We start from the raw sequence: 18,128 nt of genomic DNA on the forward strand, positions 1-18,128 counted from the left end.
CCATCACATGATGAGGTTAGATAACTCCATATTATTCTTTACACAGATTATGGCCCCTGATTGACTATGAAACTCAGGTTAAAGTTTTTGGGCAGGTTTGGATATTTATAAATAACTTCTTTACCCTTTGTTCAATTGACTTAAAACTTTACACATTTGTTCAGGACCATCACACAATAAGGTTAGATAACTCCATATTTTCCTAATACAAGTTATTGCCCCTGATTGTCTTAGGTTAAAGTTTTAGGGCGGGTTAAAGTTTTAGGGCAAGTTGGGATGTTCACTTAAAACTCCAATACCTTTCATTCAATTGAGTAAATACTTCACACAGTTGTTCAGGGCCATCACATGATGAGGTTAAATAACTCCATATTATTCTTTACACAGATTATGGCCCCTGATTGACTATGAAACTCAGGTTAAAGTTTTAGGGCAGGTTGGGATATTTATAAATAACTTCTATACCCTTTGTTCAATTGAATTAATACTTCACACAGTTGTTCAGGACCATCACACAATGAGGTTACATAACTCCATATTATCCTTAATACAAGTTATGGCCCCTGATTGACTTAGGTTAAAGTTTTAGGGTAGGTTGGGATTTTCACTTAAAAATCCAATACCATTCATTCAATTGACGTAATACTTCACACAGTTGTTCAGGGCCATCACATAACGAGGTTAGATAACTCCATATTATCTTTTATACAAATTATGGCCCTTGATTGACTATTGGACTTAGGTTAAAGTTTTAGGGCAGGTTGGGATATTTATTAATAACTTCTATACCCTTAATTCAATTGACTTAATACTTCACACAGTTGTTCAGGACCATCACCCAATGAGGTTACATAACTCCATATCCTTAATACAAGTTATGGCCCCTGATTGACTTAGGTTAAAGTTTTAGGCAAGTAAAAGTTAAGGGCAAGTTGGGATTTTAATAAAAAAAACTTATATACCTTTCATTCAATGCACTTAATAAAATTCAAAATTATTTACGACCATCTTACAACAAGAAACATAACTCCATTTTAACCCTAAATACAAATTATTTCCCTTTAATATATATTTTTTTAAAATTTCTTTTGACAGGCACATTTTTACATTCTTAACCATTTTTTTACCTAGGGCAAACAAGGAGGGCTATACTATTTGGCCATTGAATTTTTATTATTATTATTTTATTATGCCCCCTTTTGAAAAAAGTGGGGTATATTGTTTTGCACATGTCGGTCGGTCGGTCGGTCGGTCGGTCGGTCTGTCTGTCTGTCGGTCGGTCGGTCGGAATACCAAATGGTTTCCGATCAATAACTTGAGAACGCTTTGACCGAGGGACCTCATACTTGGTATGTGTATTGGTCATCACCAGCAGATGAACCCTATTGATTTTGAGGTCAGTGGGTCAAAGGTCAAGGTCAGTGTGACCTTTACATGAAAAACGGTTTCCGATCAATAACTTGAGAACGCTTTGACCCAGGAACCTCATACTTGGTAGGTGTATTGGTCATGACCAGCAGATGAACCCTATTGATTTTGAGGTCAGTGGGTCAAAGGTCAAGGTCAGTGTGACCTTAACATGAAAAACGGTTTCCGATCAATAACTTGAGAACGCTTTGACCCAGGGACCTCATACTAGGTAGGCTTATTGGTCATGACCAGCAGATGAACCCTATTGATTTTGAGGTCAGTGGGTCAAAGGTCAAGGTCAGTGTGACCTTTACATGAAAAACGGTTTCCGATCAATAACTTGAGAACGCTTTGACCCAGGAACCTCATACTTGGTAGGTGTATTGGTCATGACCAGCAGATGAACCCTATTGATTTTGAGGTCAGTGGGTCAAAGGTCAGGGTCAGTGTGACCTTAACATGAAAAACGGTTTCCGATCAATAACTTGAGAACGCTTTGACCCAGGGACCTCATACTAGGTAGGCTTATTGGTCATGACCAGCAGATGAACCCTATTGATTTTGAGGTCAGTGGGTCAAAGGTCAAGGTCAGTGTGACCTTTACATGAAAAACGGTTTCCGATCAATAACTTGAGAACGCTTTGACCCAGGAACCTCATACTTGGTAGGTGTATTGGTCATGACCAGCAGATGAACCCTATTGATTTTGAGGTCAAAGGTCAAGGTCAGTGTGACCTTAACATGAAAAACGGTTTCCGATCAATAACTTGAGAACGCTTTGACCCAGGGACCTCATACTAGGTAGGCTTATTGGTCATGACCAGCAGATGAACCCTATTGATTTTGAGGTCAGTGGGTCAAAGGTCAAGGTCAGTGTGACTGTAAGCTGAAAAAAGGTTTTCTGATTGTCCATATTTTATTTTCTTATATAGTAGACAGTAGAAATTTATATGTCACTAAATGCATGAGTTGAAGTATCAGTTTTCAGTGAACATCTAGTTTAATTATGCCCCCCTTCGAAGCAGAGGGGTTATATAATTGCTTTGCACATGTCGGTCGGTCTGTTGGAAGACCAAAGCTTGGCCGAGTGATAACTCAACAATTCCCGGACCTATGGTCATCAAACTTGACATGAAGATTAGGTATGACCAGTAGATGACCTGCCTCATATGCATCCAATGACAAATCAGCTGTCATTTCAGTCCATGCATATTTCATTCAATTGTCCAAATATTTCTGGCAACTTGGCGCTCAGGGGGCATAATGTTTGACAAACATCTCTTGTTTTTTTTAATTTTATTTTAATTTCTTTTGAAAGTCATATTTGTGTATTCTTTATCACATTTTCATAATGGGACTTGCGTCATTTTTCGGGTGGTGGGAGGGCAGCATCAAAGTCACCTTATGTATTGAATAATCTTAGTTAGGTTTGACATAAATAGACCAAACTTGGTAATATTACATTGTTATTGTATTCACTTCTAAGTCAAAGCGGCGAAGTCGAGCGCGCTGTCTTACGACGGCTCTTGTTTTTCTTATGTTGCAAAAATGAGATCACAACATTGAACATATTTCTTTGATATTTTCTCTGCAAATTGAAATCTTCAACAGCGTACTCTTAAATTTCGTATATCCGATGATATATGTTCATACCGCGCGCAGGATAATTTACTGCACATGCTTTGTGTATTCTTTTGCTTCCAGTTTGTCTTCGGGGTTACAAACTATTTAGAATTGTGTTGGAAATATGTTGGCACTTTTGCCTCGACAGGCGTAGTAATTAACGTCCAAAGATTGGCCACTAGTTCCACGTTTCTATCAGGAACATTTTAAAAATGTCAATGAACGAGATTGATTTGTCATCATTTTAAATCGAGAAAATATGTCCTTAAACCCGATATAACTTGTTCTTTTCGTACTATTCTACAGATAATTATTAATTATCTAAAATTAAGTAATCAGTTATAATTTGTCCGAACTTGAAAGCATATCCGAAATACCTATTCACAAACATTCTTCTTCATTACTGGAAGATAAGCATCAGGGAACATGTTAACAATCTTAGAAGAAATTGATAAAATCAGGACAAATTAATGTTAAAATACGTTCATGTACATCTAAACATGAAAATCAAATTTAAAAAATGTAGTTCTTCAAAATAAAGAATAATTACTTAACCTAAAAGTCAATAACAGAAAAATGATCACCCTAGAAGTGACTTTTTTGGAGAATTTAAAGAGTATAAAATTGATTTCCTTTTTTCTACAAATAGACAGTTGTTCCAAAAGTAAGCTACAAGAGCAAGCGAGACAATATAGCAATGTTTTCTGCCTTTGTTTCTATGGTAATCCTTACATAACTGTCAGATTTTAACAAAATGTTGTTGTTTTTTATGATATGAATCCATAGGAAACTTCTGACCCTACTTAAGAAGTTCATCTGTCAATAATTCATATTCATGGTCCATTAGGTTTGAATTGATTTATTAATAATGCAGACATGGATATACTTCTTTGTATCATTTTAACCACCAATAGCTCGCAAGTTATATCCGGCGCATACTTTGGAATCAAAACGTATTCATCGCGCGTTCATACTGCATGAATGCACGAAAGATAAATCAAGAGAAACACGCTACCACATTCTCCAATTTTCGAAATATGTCCGTTAAATGAAATTATCAAATTAAATATAAATCATACTCACGTTTGTTCATGTAAACATAGGGCACAGCTCCACCACGGAAGTGTCGACAGCTCTTTTTCTTTGCACCACCGTAAAGTGGTGGAGCTGGCGTTTAGAGGCCGTGTTTGGCTGAGTTAAGAAGTAATGTTCAATTGTTCGTGCAACATTGACCTCCACATGAGATCGTTTGGGATGAGAGCACACACTTCATGAGCGAAACAACCCGCCACCCCGCCGCCCCCCATGGAGCTTGACAAATGTGTTCATTAATATTCATTTAAAATGCTATGGCCGAGAAACAAATTATTAATATGATATAATGTAGTCTGCAACATGATATCATATTTTGACCTTTACCTTTGATAAATGAAGCATACATCTTATGCGTGACACGCATAACCAACCCTTCTCCTGCTAAACATTAATATTAAGCTTGATTGAATACCTATTTAAATAACAGAGTTAAATCGACAGTTGAATAGTTGAATCCCGATTATAATAACAATGTTATGGCTGACACACGAGGTATTGCTATGAAGTTCATATTGTAAATCAAGGACCTGATAGTGGCCTTCAAGGCGGTATCTTACAATCCTTGATAAACATACCTTGTTTTTTATATATAGTATGTATGCACTGTGCTGCTTGTGGAGTTTTATTCTGTTCTTCCATGTTGCGTTTCCTACGTTAATTTTTCCACAGATTGATAATTTTAGATACGCAAGAAAAAATATCAATAATAATTTTCCAGTCCGGATCGCAAAATCCGACCCTCAGGGAGGCTGCGTTGCCGGAAACTCAGCAAGCATCGTTGCCGACTTACGCGCGTGCCCTTAGGTCGGATTTTCTTTCCGTGCCGGAAACACATGATATATACTTTGAATTGGACGGACGGGCACACGGACGGACTTACGAACGGACGAATGAACGAACTGCGATAACTATATGCCACCCTTTGGGGGTACTACTATTGTACTGAATGTTAATATTCAAATAACTATTTACCTACCGTATATGGCGCAAAAGAAAACACTTAAAAATTTAGCCTACCAAACAGTTCATACATACAAACCCAATAGTAGAAACTCTGAACACGTTAACATGTTCACAAGGTGAAATAAAAATCGACGTTACTTAAAGCTGCACTCTCACAGATATACCATTTTTACAACTTTTTTATTTTTTGTCTCGAAAAGAGCAATTTTTTGCGAAAATATCTGCAAACCAATAATAAAAGATTGCTGACAAAAGATCAGATCGCAAATATGCATGTTTCCGTTCGAAAGTTAATGTTTTATGGCTTTAAACCGTTACTAACCGTTTGAAAAAGGTGCATAAAACATCCTTTTTTAACTGAAAGATAAAAACCTGTGGTCTATTTTTTGTCAGCAGTCTAAAATAACTGGTATCCATGGATATTCGCAGAAAATGGCTAGTTCCAAGACAAAAAATAAAAAAGTTGTCAAAACGTTCAATCTGTGAGAGTGCAGCTTTAATATGCAACATCGTATGATTAGTTTGATTCGTTTATAAATTCCTTAAATATTGTATTAAAATAGTTTCAATGAAAATCATTTAAGTAGTTTTTTATTCAAATTCTTGAAATAAACCCATTTTAACGAATATATTAAAAGGGTATATTTAACGCACTCTTTATTTAGTATTTGTCCAATATCTATCGTTTTCACTCACTTGCTCTCTAGTCAATAGCTTTGTCACCATCAATTTTCATCTAGTTCATCTTTTATGTGTTTTGAAACGCTTCGCAACACATGGTTGATTTTAATTGCTTCGTATACAAATGAGTTTTTGTTGTTTGAGTTATACACTCGACAAAAAAAGTTCTGCTACATAGGCTAAAAAATAAAATAGACGATTTTGTTTACTACTGGAATCCAACTCAGTTATTTTGAATCAAATTTCAAAATGTTTTATTAGAAATATAAGTATCGCATATTGCTGTAAATCACATATGTGTTGAAGATTAAAGTCAACAAAACAACATTAAAGCTGCACTCTTACAGATTGACAGTCTTGGCTCTTTTATTCATTTTATCTCAGAATCAGCTGATTAATCCTAACATTTAGTCATAAAAGATAACTCACAACAGAAATGATCGCAATTGTTGGGAAAAAAAGCCGAAAACTCATTTTTCTAAAAGCGTTAGTCATAAAACATCCATATTCGAACGAAAATATGATAACTGTGATCGGTTCATTTTGTCAGCAGTCTTTTATCACTAATTCCCAGACATTTAGACAAAAATTGGCTCAGACAAAAGACAAATAAAATAAAAAGTTGTCAAAACATTCAATCTGTGAGAGTGCAGCTTTAAATGATGGTTTAACAATGGTTGGTTTGTGTCTCAAGTTTAATGCCGTTTGAGCCCTTGCTTTGTGCAGGGTTTTATAATATACATGTAGTTGAATTTTCGACCACTGGGTTTGTCCCGTAGTTTTTATTGTATTATAATCAAAAGCCAACATCAAGTACTCATCATTCAAAGTAATAAAGTCACTTTACAATTCACGGCACCTTTTTTGATAGTGTAAAGAACAAAAATATGGCACTTAAAGTGAAGTTATACCAAAATTTGTATTAAAGTCATCGACGCATGACAACATCGTACAGCTTTATTACCGTTAGTATTCGTCATATTGTTAGACGTTAACCAGCAAAATGGCGGCTATTAGAAGATCATAAAATTATAACAATGTTAAATATTTGTTGTTAACAGAACGTCACAACTGGGCAAGACGCTTGCATTTTGGCTTAATTGTTATGACATGAAAACACTGTGAATGTTAAAGTCTGCATATTGAAGCTGTTATTGGCTTATTGCAAAGTCAGTTATATTTAACGTACATATTGAGTTTATATTTTTAGCTCGACTATTCGAAGAATAGGTGGGCTATACTACTCGCCTCAACTTAGGTTAAAATTTTAGGGCAAGTTGGAATATTTATTAATAACTTCTATATCCTTTGTTCAATTGACTTAATACTTCACACAGTTGTTCAGGACAATCACATAATGAGGTTAGATAACTCCATATTATCTTTTATACAAAGTATGGCCCCTGATTGACTATGGAACTTAGGTTAAAGTTTTAGGACAGGTTGGGATATGTTTAAAATAACTTCTATACCCTTCATTCAATTGACTTAATACTTCACACAATTGTTCAGGACCAACACCAATTGAGGTTACATAACTCCATATCCTTAATACAAGTTATGGCCCCTGATTGACTTAGGTTAAAGTTTTAGGCAAGTAAAAGTTAAGGGAAGTTGGGATTTTAATAAAAAAAACTTCTATACCGTTCATTAAATGCACTTAATAAAATTCAAAATTATTAACGACCATCTTATAACAAGAAACAGAACTCCGTTTTAAGCCTAAATACAAATTATGGCCCTTGATTTTTTTTTATTTTTTTTTTTTAATTTCCTTTGAAAGGCATATTTGTATATTCTTAACGACATTTTCATAATGGGAAATCAAGTTATTTGAATGACTTGCGTCATTGTTTGGGCGGGCTGGTGGTAGGGCAGCATCAAAGTCACCTTTTGTATCGAATAATTTTAGTTAGGTTTGACATAAAGAGACCAAGCTTGGTATTATTACATCGTTATTGTATTCTAAGTCAAAGCGGCGTAGTCGAGCGCGCTGTCTTACGACGGCTCTTGTTATATTAAAACTTTATATAGCACGTCTGTCTGATAAATATTAGCTGATAAATTTTAGCAAATGCTGTTGTCGCGGGGTTTTTTTTGGCCAAGTGTATTATGCTTTTCACCAACAAGTAATCGGATATTAATCACTTTGAGCCAAACCATACATGCTTATTTAACGATCTGGGATGTGGTTTAAATGTAAAGAAATACTTCCTTTTTATCCGTTACCAGCCTAAATAATAGATTAAGTGTCGTAAAATTCAGTTAACTTGCGTGCAATACCGGTATTTGTAAATGTATAAAAATACGTCTCAATATATTTTCAGATAAGAGTCCTTCAAATGAATTTGATGAGCTTTGCAATCTTAAACAGCGTTTTCGGATCTGAAATTAACCTTAAAAGTGTACGCTCTATTGAGTTTTTATTTATTATTTAAAGGTTCCTTTGTGGAATAACTGTGGAGTAAGATTTCTTGGGATGTATGACCTTTGTGTTGTTGGCGCGGGTATGATCGGCTCTGCAGCGGCTAAATATGCAACTCGAACACCCAACACCTCAGTCTGTCTGATTGGTCAATCGGAACTAAAGGTTTGTGGTTTAATCAGTATTTTGTAACGCCAATTTTTATAAGTAATGGACGTGATTGAACTGGAATACAATGATAATAATAATAACAAAAAGTATCTTTAAATCTGCACTCTCACAGATATACCGTTTTTACAACTTTTATTTTCTTTGTTTTGGAAAGAGCACTTTTTTGCGTAAATATATGCAAACCAACGATAAAAAATTGCTGACAAAAGACTAGATCGCAGATTTTCATATTTCCGTTTTAATAAAATGTTTTATGGTTACTAACGGTTAAAGAAAATGCATAAAACATCAATTTTAGCACTTAAATATAAAAGTCTTCGATCTATTTTTTGTCAGCAGTCTTATATAACTGGTTTCCATGCATTTTCGCAAAGATTGGCTCGTTCCAAGATTTTTTTAAAAAGTTGTCAAAACGTTCGATCTTTGAGAGTGCAGCTTTAAAAAAGAAACTCCGCTGTGGTAAACCAGCGGACATGACTAGTGTTCGAATGGTTTGAATGTTTGACATGTTATAGAGAATGGTTTTTGTTCATTTGTTGATGAGTAATTTCTGAGTCAGTGCAGCTTTTTGAAAGGAATATCACAACCATGCACAGTATTACAGAGTAGTGCAATGTTTGACACGTGTTACTTTTCAATACAGAAATGCTTTCACCCTTAAAAAAGGAACGAAACGCTATGTGGTGTATTATTATATTTATTGGAGTCCGTCAATATATATAACCAACAGGAACTGAGTTTTTGAGAACATTCGTTTAGACTATACACCCTTTCAATAATCGCTGAATTGGCGCAGCAGAGTTTCGCCCCTTCCCGGAAATGACGTAGGTGGAGGATAAAAAGTTCCCGATACGGCGATTGCTGCTTTGATTATCGCTGAACATCACAGAAAATCAATCATATGCGCTTTGTGTCTTGTCGAATTTGGTAAGTCGTTTGCTTTTAGTTTGCTATTATTATTTTTATTTGTCTGATAATAAACCACGTCTACAAATAAAATGAATTCTGTATTTTATCAGAAATCCCGTAATCGTTGTGAGTTTTGCATTTCGGATAATTTCTCGACTATTTCTTTTTCATTGGATTTATTAGTTATATCTACCATACATTGCTTTATTCACTACCTTAATCCATGTTTGTTTTTACAGCTACCCTGTACTTTGTTATCGCCAGTGCAACACAGAGCCACAGCGCTGCAAGCTAGGTGGCAAAATGTATCGTCACACTGAATATATTACACTAGTCCAATGCATTTTGGCATTACATTGAGGACAATGACATATGCGTGTATACTAGGACCAATACAACTCCTACTCTCAGATGTATATAAGAAAGGACACTTGTTCAATCGAGCTATTCCATCAAATACTTTATTTAAATAGAACTATGAATGAATAGCTGATTAAAAAAAGATGAGCACGTCTGGTGTTCTTGTTTAAGAATGTTTGATCTCGGTGTGCTGTAAAAAGGTCACTGAACTCTAATGTACTGTTATTATTTTACTAAAATTTCTATGTGTGGTTATTATTTTACTAAATTTATATGTTCTGTATTTGTTTCATTGAAAATCGTTTTGTTCTTATTTCTCTGAACTCTGTATGTATTATTTTACGATATATCAGTGCCCCTGTTTACTCATTTAATATTCTTGTTTTGAAGTTTTAAATCTGTGATCATGAATTTGAATTGTATATTCATGTATTTGTATCACGCTATGGTTTATGGTACTAATTTTAATCATTTTCCCCGCATTCATAATCACATTGTCTTTCTTTTTTTTACTTGTGATAACATACACAATGATGCAAATGCACTATTAAATATTATAATGCATTGCAATGAATTTGTTTCTACTTCGTGCTGTGCAATAAACTTATTTACATGCACCTTTTGTTTTAGTTCTTGCTAAATATCAACCTAATTTACATTTAAAAAAAAACAATTTCAATTTTAACTAAGTATACTGGTTCCATAAAATATGTATGACTAATAACGCGAGTAACTTTTGCGTTAATAATAGCACATTTATTCTCCTCTTTTAGCTTAATTAGTCTATAAGTCTTTTATTGAAGAAAATCAAGCTAATGAGATACTCATTACACACTCAAACACAGGTCAAGATATCCAGAAAACATATGTTCATGTCCGACATGTGAGAATAATTCTAGCTTTAATTTTCCAATTATGACCCTTTTTCAATTTAAAATGTGTACAATTTCTTTATGGCTTATAACTTGAAAAGGCAACATTTCAAACCTTATTACAACTCGTGGCCGAATGCTAATAAATTGGACAATTTTATGTCTTAAACATCTGTTCACTATATCAACAACTTAGCGAAATTTATCTATTTCGCATCTGATTAAGAACAAATGCATAATAGCAATTACACGTCAATAAGCTGATCAGAATGTTATTCTTAACAAATTTGAATATGTAAATTAAATTGTTACCATGTCTTTTTGGCCACATGATATCTTCTTACTTGACTGCCTGACCTCTCTGGGCTTGATAAATGTTTATTTCTAGACAATCAAGGAAGTCGCGAAAATATATTTCAAACCGAGTATTTGCTTCAAAGCGTGTCTATATAGGTTAACTATTACAAGAAACATTTTCTACATGAATAAATTAATATATTTTGAAAGACATCAAATCTGTTCCGAAACTTCCGCATTCCACTGCTGAAAATTGATCAGCTTGCATAAATAGCGCTCTGTTATCGGATATCCCCTCGCGTAGTCATCAAAGGGCTGGTAATTTCAAACACGGTATTATTGAAAAGGTGTATAATGATCGACCTTGAAGGCAGTAAGCCAGTTTGCTTGTGGCTTGCAACTAAACGCTCTCATAATATATAAAAATATCAACTTTGATAAAATATAAGTATTTTTAAACACACTTTTTTATATAATACATAATGAAACATTAAATAATTCTTCTCACTACTTTCACTAGTAAGAATTTCCTTCTTTAACTTTATAGCCAGCAATTGCTCAGCAGTATCTCTCTTTTTCTATATCGTCAGCTTATTGGTCAGCACTTTAGCATGAACCGAAATGACGTTGTTTTAAGTAGGTCTCAACGGAAGGAAGGAAAAGCAGAATTAGCTTTGTTCTGTTCTATTCTGTTCTGTTCTGTTCTGTTCTACACCACCTTGGTACAGTGGTTGAAATATAATCATTGAAATAGTTACGTTAGGTGTATTGAACGCGAAGGTATTGATAGAAAACTACTATAAAAATTGATTAACTGTGGTGTGTTGTTGTTAAAAGTAATAGTTAGACGACACGAGGTAAAATCTTAATGAATAAGAATTGGCGGTGTGATCGTAGCGAACGAGCTCTTCTTATTCAGTCAGAAATTACTTAACGTCATCTGACTGACTTAGAATACAACATCATTGGCTGATGCATTGACAACGCAAAGTCTGACGCAGTCAGTTTGTATCGGATGAGTGGCAGTAGGCGGACTTTTTAACACCCGCGGAATGTGAAATTCTTAATGATTAAGTCTAGTACAAAATGATTGCCTATCAGCAACTTCATTGGCTTAAAATGTAGGTTGTATTCTAAATGCATTTAAATGCATTCGGCTATGTAGCAATAAGAATACTTTGATGAAATCAATGCAGAAAGCTGATGCCATTGACGCAGAATCTATTACCTGGATCGATCCAGAGCAATATTTATATGAAAAACTATAGAAACAACCTCAGTAGCCAAAAGATTAAACAAAAACCCCGTTTAACGGCATAGGGTCAACGCCAAAGAGGTAGAACACAAAAACAAAAAACATCACAACAAGAAACATGGAATAAGAGCAAAAACTCCACAACATACACAGTGCATCAACAAGGCTACGATTATGTAAACTAAAGACTATCGTTTTGAGTCCTGATAAAACTGGAAATTATGACAACATTAGATGTAAATGCGGGGCGACTTTTTACAGCTGCCACACGGCACTCACAAAACTGCTGTAAATATCAATATATATATGAAAAACTACAGAATCAAGCTCATTTGCCAAAAGTTTAAACATAAACCCCGTTAAATTGCACAAAAAAAAACAACCATCTCAACAATCTCTACGGTTGTTTATACGTTTGTTTGATGTTGTTAAAATCATATACAATGCCATACTCCCGTTTAATATCGTGTCAACGAGAGTACTAGTATATATATATAAAGCCGCTATACTTAAATATAAGTGAAAACTGAAATTACCTTGTATAAAGTCAACTCTCATATTTTAGAACCGAGCTGATAACGGCAGTGGTATATGGGGCGCGCATTACGACGAGAGTAGGGTAGTGCGAGCCTCGGACCCAGATCCAATCTGGACCCACCTAGCACGGTTATCTGTGGGGCGCTTTCGGGAAATCGAAGAACGATCAGGTAAACATGAAGTGGTCATTTGTTCATATTCATTGTAATAGTCGAATCACAACAGAAAATAAACGCCGTTTACAGATAATAAGCATGTTTATAAATGAACGTTAAATTGTTTTTACTTTTACTCTGCTTTAGCTCGATAATTCAATTTGTGTCAAAAGATACGATACGAGGAGCCATTAAAGAGCACAATAACAATTAACAGAGAGTTTTTATTGTATCTGAAATGCATGCATCTTGCAGCGATTAAATACATTGCATCCAATATGAGAGTCCTTGACATTTTTAGTGTGACTAGAGTAATTGAGAATTTTTAGAGAATACATAGGGAATAATATGCATATATGATGATCTGTGCGGTCGCATCACTTCAATACGTATGTGGAACACAAGTTGATTGCGTAAACTACAAAACACACGAAACCGAATTTACATTTTAACGCAAGCATCGAAAAGTAATACAACCCAATACAGATAAATCGACTAACTTTTTGTTTGAACCTGTAAGTTATATTTAAATAGAAATGGCAATAGTTGTCTTTAAAAGACCATTCAAATTCAAGAGAAAAGTGCTTTTTTCTGATGCGTTGTTTTGCCGAGTAGATTTTCATAAGCACACTAGGCTGCTGTGTAATAATGATTCAGAAAATGCAGAGTGTAATACGGGAACTATTTCTGGTATTCATATTTTATGTTTAAATCAGGCGATATTTTAGAAACAAATTGAACAGGCATGAAACGAATATTTCTAAACAACATCTCTATTGTATTTTTCTTCGTGTTTTGAGAAATGTCCGTTATCAGAATGTGCTAATGTATTGACTATTATTAAATATGTATAAATGGCTAAAATAATTTCGTCATATGACGTAACAGTCTGCTTTTGACTTACAGGTATTCAGTTTTTCCACGAAGTAGGCACACTATGGGTGGGAGAAGGAGAATACTTTTGCAAAGCCACTTCTGTAACCTACCAAGAGAAAACAGGGGTCAATGTCCTCAATAGTAATGATCTTCACAGTAAATATCCATATTTGACATTTAATAGTAAGGACAACGGGGTTCTGGAAAAGAGCCATGCTGGTTATCTGAATCCGAGAAAATTGGTTCAAGCCCAAATATATTTAGCACAAAAGAATGGCTGCGATTACTTGGATGACATCGTCAAAAGCGTTTCAAGAGAAAATACTTCTAATGGCACCGCAGTAATGGAAGTGTTGACTGAAAAGGGAAAAAGAGTTCAATGTCGAAAGGTCCTCATAGCAACTGGAGCTTTTACAGATTTCAGGTCTCTTTTACCTGGGTTAAAGGTGCAACAAAATCTTATAACGCTCACCGTGACACATGCCGAAATAACCGAGGAGGTCGCCATGTCCATGTTGAGGTATAATTTATGAAATATTTCTCTAATTGTATAAACGATGTGCGTTTGGTAGACATATATTTATCTTCTCAAGTTATTTTATTTCAAATCCATGTATTTTTACTTATCTTTTTATCATCTCTTAATGTGTTTCCTTTTTGTAATTCACCATGAATTATATATCTTTGGAAAATGTACATCCAAATTTAAAACCTTAGATACTTACTTGTCAACCATATAACATCTCTATACTTCCTATCAATAAAGACTTGTGTATTACAGGGAAATGCCATGTGTGTTATACAGTGGGTACGGCCATCCAGATTGGTTTCCAGAATTTCCACGCTACGATAACGGAATGACTGGGTTCTACATGACTCCTCCAATTCGTTACCCTGATGGTAGAAGTTTCCTGAATTGATTGGTACAAAGGGGGTATTAATCCTCTTAATATGAGTGTGTGATACATACACATAGCGGGTACCGCCTGCTGTTTCGGCATTTTTCAATGTTTAGTTTCGACATATTTCCCCAAAAGAGTCCAATTATCTTGCGAATAGCAGTCGATTTTCATATTGTTTCTACGACTCATTGTTGACACTGACAGGTTACTGAAGCTGAACTAACCGGAAATGAAAAGTCCCACAATAAAAAACTGTTTCCGTGAGAGTATAAAAATGAAAATTCAAAACAAGGTCTAACCATACAGTGATCTCCTCTGTTTTTGTCGGCAGTTTTAAGACGGGAACCCCATCATTCATCGTGATCTATTTTTACTGCGAGTCTTTGCTTATGTGTTTCTTGTTAGTATGTCCGTAGGTAAACTAGCTTTTGATCCTTATGAAACTCAATTACAGGAAAGTAAGTTGCTGGCGACTGGGTGCAATAGCACTATTCAGGGACGTGCTTCCTATAGGTCATGTACACCTTTTTTCCAAAGATCAAACAAAATATAAAAAATGTTAAAATATAAAATGAAGGTTTGAAAGCAAAAATGTAAGGAGATATGTGTACTTGTACATGTAATTACCGTTAGAAAAAATACGCTTATGCGTACGTCTAACAATCTAGCTGAAAACAATATTCCGGGGCACATTCCCAAACCCTTAAAAATCGGCATATCCATTGTTTTGAGCCAAACAACACCCCAGTAAGTGTAATATGAAAACACATTTTCATAATTTCATAACTTTAAATACATATTGCAGATCGATACTACGTTAAACTTGGCCATTTCCGAGATACCCTCAATCATGAGTTAAAATCTGCTCGGGAGGTAGGGGATTTGTACAAATACGGAAACCAAGACCTAGGGGAGAAAACGGTACAGTTTATGAAAACGTTGCTAAAAGGTAAGTATTTCTGCTTCGGTTTTTTTTTCAGTAATGTTATCTTTGATCAAAATCGATCACAAATTTAAAGGATTGTGAAGTATTTTATTATAAATAATTGTTACAAATATACACCATTCGAATTATTTAAGTATTCGGGACTATTGTTTACATATATTTCCGCATATATTGGAATTATGACACGTGTCTGTTAACCTTACAAGGTATTCCAATCAAGAAATGGAAGAGTGACAGTTGTGTTACCGCGTGTACACCATCAGGTAGACCCTATATAGACATGGTACACGAGCAACTCGGTGTTGCAGTTGGTGGCAACGGGTTTGCGGCGAAGAGCAGTGATGAAATTGGTCGCGCATCTGCTGGTATGATCATCAATGGTTGGGACTCTCCTTTACCACATGATGCGTTCAAATTAAGGGCAACGCCGTTGTCATTGCTATAATGTTTCTCTCATTATAGGGAATCCTAGGAGTCCTAACATAGCGTGAAACAATGTGTCAATAAATATATATTTAACCATCAGATGAAGCTGTACATGTATTACTATGTTAAGTTCTGTTGGGAATAGTTTGAGAAGCTATTTTCAGAAATGTAAAATATAATAGCATTGTTTCGTAAATTATATGTTTTTTATCTCTTACGTAATTGTGTCAAGTCTTAGATGTCATCTTTTTTATACTGCATTTTACTTCAATTTTTATGCAAATAGATGTATTGCAAATGGTTTTACGTCCATTTCACTACGATTTACTGTGTATTTTCATCAAGGCTAATAGAAGTATTGCCTTATTTGAAAGTTGTTCAGTGTCTAATCGATTGTATGTTGTTGTTTTTGTGACCTATTTTATCGTTTACACCAGTTTTATCCTGAATGATCTGAAAGACTCTGTATGTATAATTTGCTAGGATTTCCTTTATCTTTTGGAAATACATTGTTAGTTATTCAAACAAAGACCACCATATTAGGCAAGGAAGTAATCAGAAGTGAGGGGCATTATTAAATTTCTTCTATTCAATGCAGATTTGTTTCTGTGATTGCAATTACTGAAGACATTCTGTATTAAGTTATGTCCTTCGCAACAATGGAGACCTTTTTGGCTGAAATATTGCATTTCATTGTGCAATTACTGATCGTTTTGGTGGACCTTCCGTTATAAGGAAATCACCAACCGCGTTTTATTGATATGGTAAAGTAACATTTGAACAAATCTCGGTCTTGTGGGAAATTGTGAATCATGCAAAAATATGTGTAATCAGAAAAATGAACTAAACAGAACATTTATTAACCAGAAAGTCATACATGTTCCAGCGATCATAATCAGTTGTGGGGCAATAACAATATTGAGTAAATGAGTTGTTCTATTATGAAACAGACATTAATGCTTGTATCCTTGCTTAACCACTGGACTTTATTTGTAGAATAAACTTAGTAGCAGACTCACGTCTTGTGTTCGTCGTTCACTACCTTGTCAACACAAACATACTAGTAAATGGTTCCGAACGTTGATTTCATTTCCATTTCATTTTTGAAACTAAATCATATTGTCGTTCATTGCCAGTGAAGACCCTCTCAAAGCTTGGTCCATTCTTAACAAGGAATTGACCATTTTTCTAAGATTGCCAAAATATTGGTTGGTCTCTTTCAATCATGCCAGCACAGAATCCATGCTTTTCTTACCAAAATGCAACAAGCTCGCTCACCCGGATAAAATCATGGCTCAATGTCATGCTAGTCAAATCATAACGCACGGTCTAAAAATATGTCGAAAAGAAAAATGGACATACCATATATTGTCTTCGGTAAATAAAACATGGAAACGAATAGGCCTTTTATTTATTTCACCCATATCTCGAACGCATGTATACATAGCCTTCAAAGTGTTGAGTACGCGTTCGGGCGAATCCTTATTAACCAACTACAGTGAATCACTATATCATATTTTGATATTTGTTAAGGTGGAACGCGACTATGCGCGAATTTTCGAGTTAATATCTGAAAATTGGTATACGTATAAAACAGCTTATGCCCAGTTGGGAACTGTTTTTACTTTTTCAATATTCGGAACAGTTTTGAAACTACGAGTCTTTAAAATGTACCACTGACGTCAATTTTGAGACGACTGTCATATTTTTGCGTTCCAGCTACAATAACCGATATTTTCATCAATTCTTCGTTTACCGCTATGAAATTTCAACCTCAAGTGCGTCTTGTGAAAACGTTCACGCTCATATATTTTTCTTTCTCTTGTTTTAAGGGGTTTTTTTATTTTAAATTCGTCAATTTACGTCATTTTTGGCGGGAAAAACGGCGTCGTGTTTCGCTGAAAAAAGTGCGCCTTTCTTTAATTTTTGTAAAAACTGCTCGTTTAATTTTTGATTTTTTTAAATACATGTATTCAATGTTTTATTACAAATCGCCTGATATCAAGAAAAGTGTACCTTACCGACTTCGTTTTTGCGCAGTATCAAATAATCTAACCCCTATACCTGTTTCTTTTTCAATACGTATTGTATTAAAACGTTTAGCATGACGTTCATCGAACTATTATTTATGTTAATAAGAGCTTAGTTTTAACCACTGATCAATAATTTATAACAATTATTGTTTATTTTTGTTAAATTCATAATTCAACATTGTTTTCTTCTGT

At 34.7% G+C, this 18,128-nt stretch overlaps 1 protein-coding gene across 9 annotated transcripts in view; it reads left to right on the forward strand.

Annotated features, from left to right (window-relative positions):
- Positions 1 to 17,315, forward strand: part of LOC128219347 (N-methyl-L-tryptophan oxidase-like) — a 168,169-nt gene extending 150,854 nt beyond the window's left edge. For all 9 annotated transcript variants that reach the window (XM_052927165.1, XM_052927187.1, XM_052927179.1 and 6 more), the window contains 6 exons: positions 8,213 to 8,362; positions 12,627 to 12,768; positions 13,660 to 14,149; positions 14,411 to 14,529; positions 15,337 to 15,480; positions 15,684 to 17,315. In XM_052927165.1, the coding sequence (XP_052783125.1) occupies positions 8,252 to 8,362; positions 12,627 to 12,768; positions 13,660 to 14,149; positions 14,411 to 14,529; positions 15,337 to 15,480; positions 15,684 to 15,922 (1,245 nt within the window). In that variant the 5' untranslated portion in view covers positions 8,213 to 8,251 and the 3' untranslated portion in view covers positions 15,923 to 17,315. The remainder of the gene's footprint in view (positions 1 to 8,212; positions 8,363 to 12,626; positions 12,769 to 13,659; positions 14,150 to 14,410; positions 14,530 to 15,336; positions 15,481 to 15,683) is intronic.
- The last annotated feature ends 813 nt before the right edge of the window (positions 17,316 to 18,128 follow it).

Source organism: Mya arenaria, chromosome 2, assembly GCF_026914265.1.
Source record: "Mya arenaria isolate MELC-2E11 chromosome 2, ASM2691426v1".
Lineage (NCBI taxonomy): Eukaryota > Metazoa > Mollusca > Bivalvia > Myida > Myidae > Mya > Mya arenaria.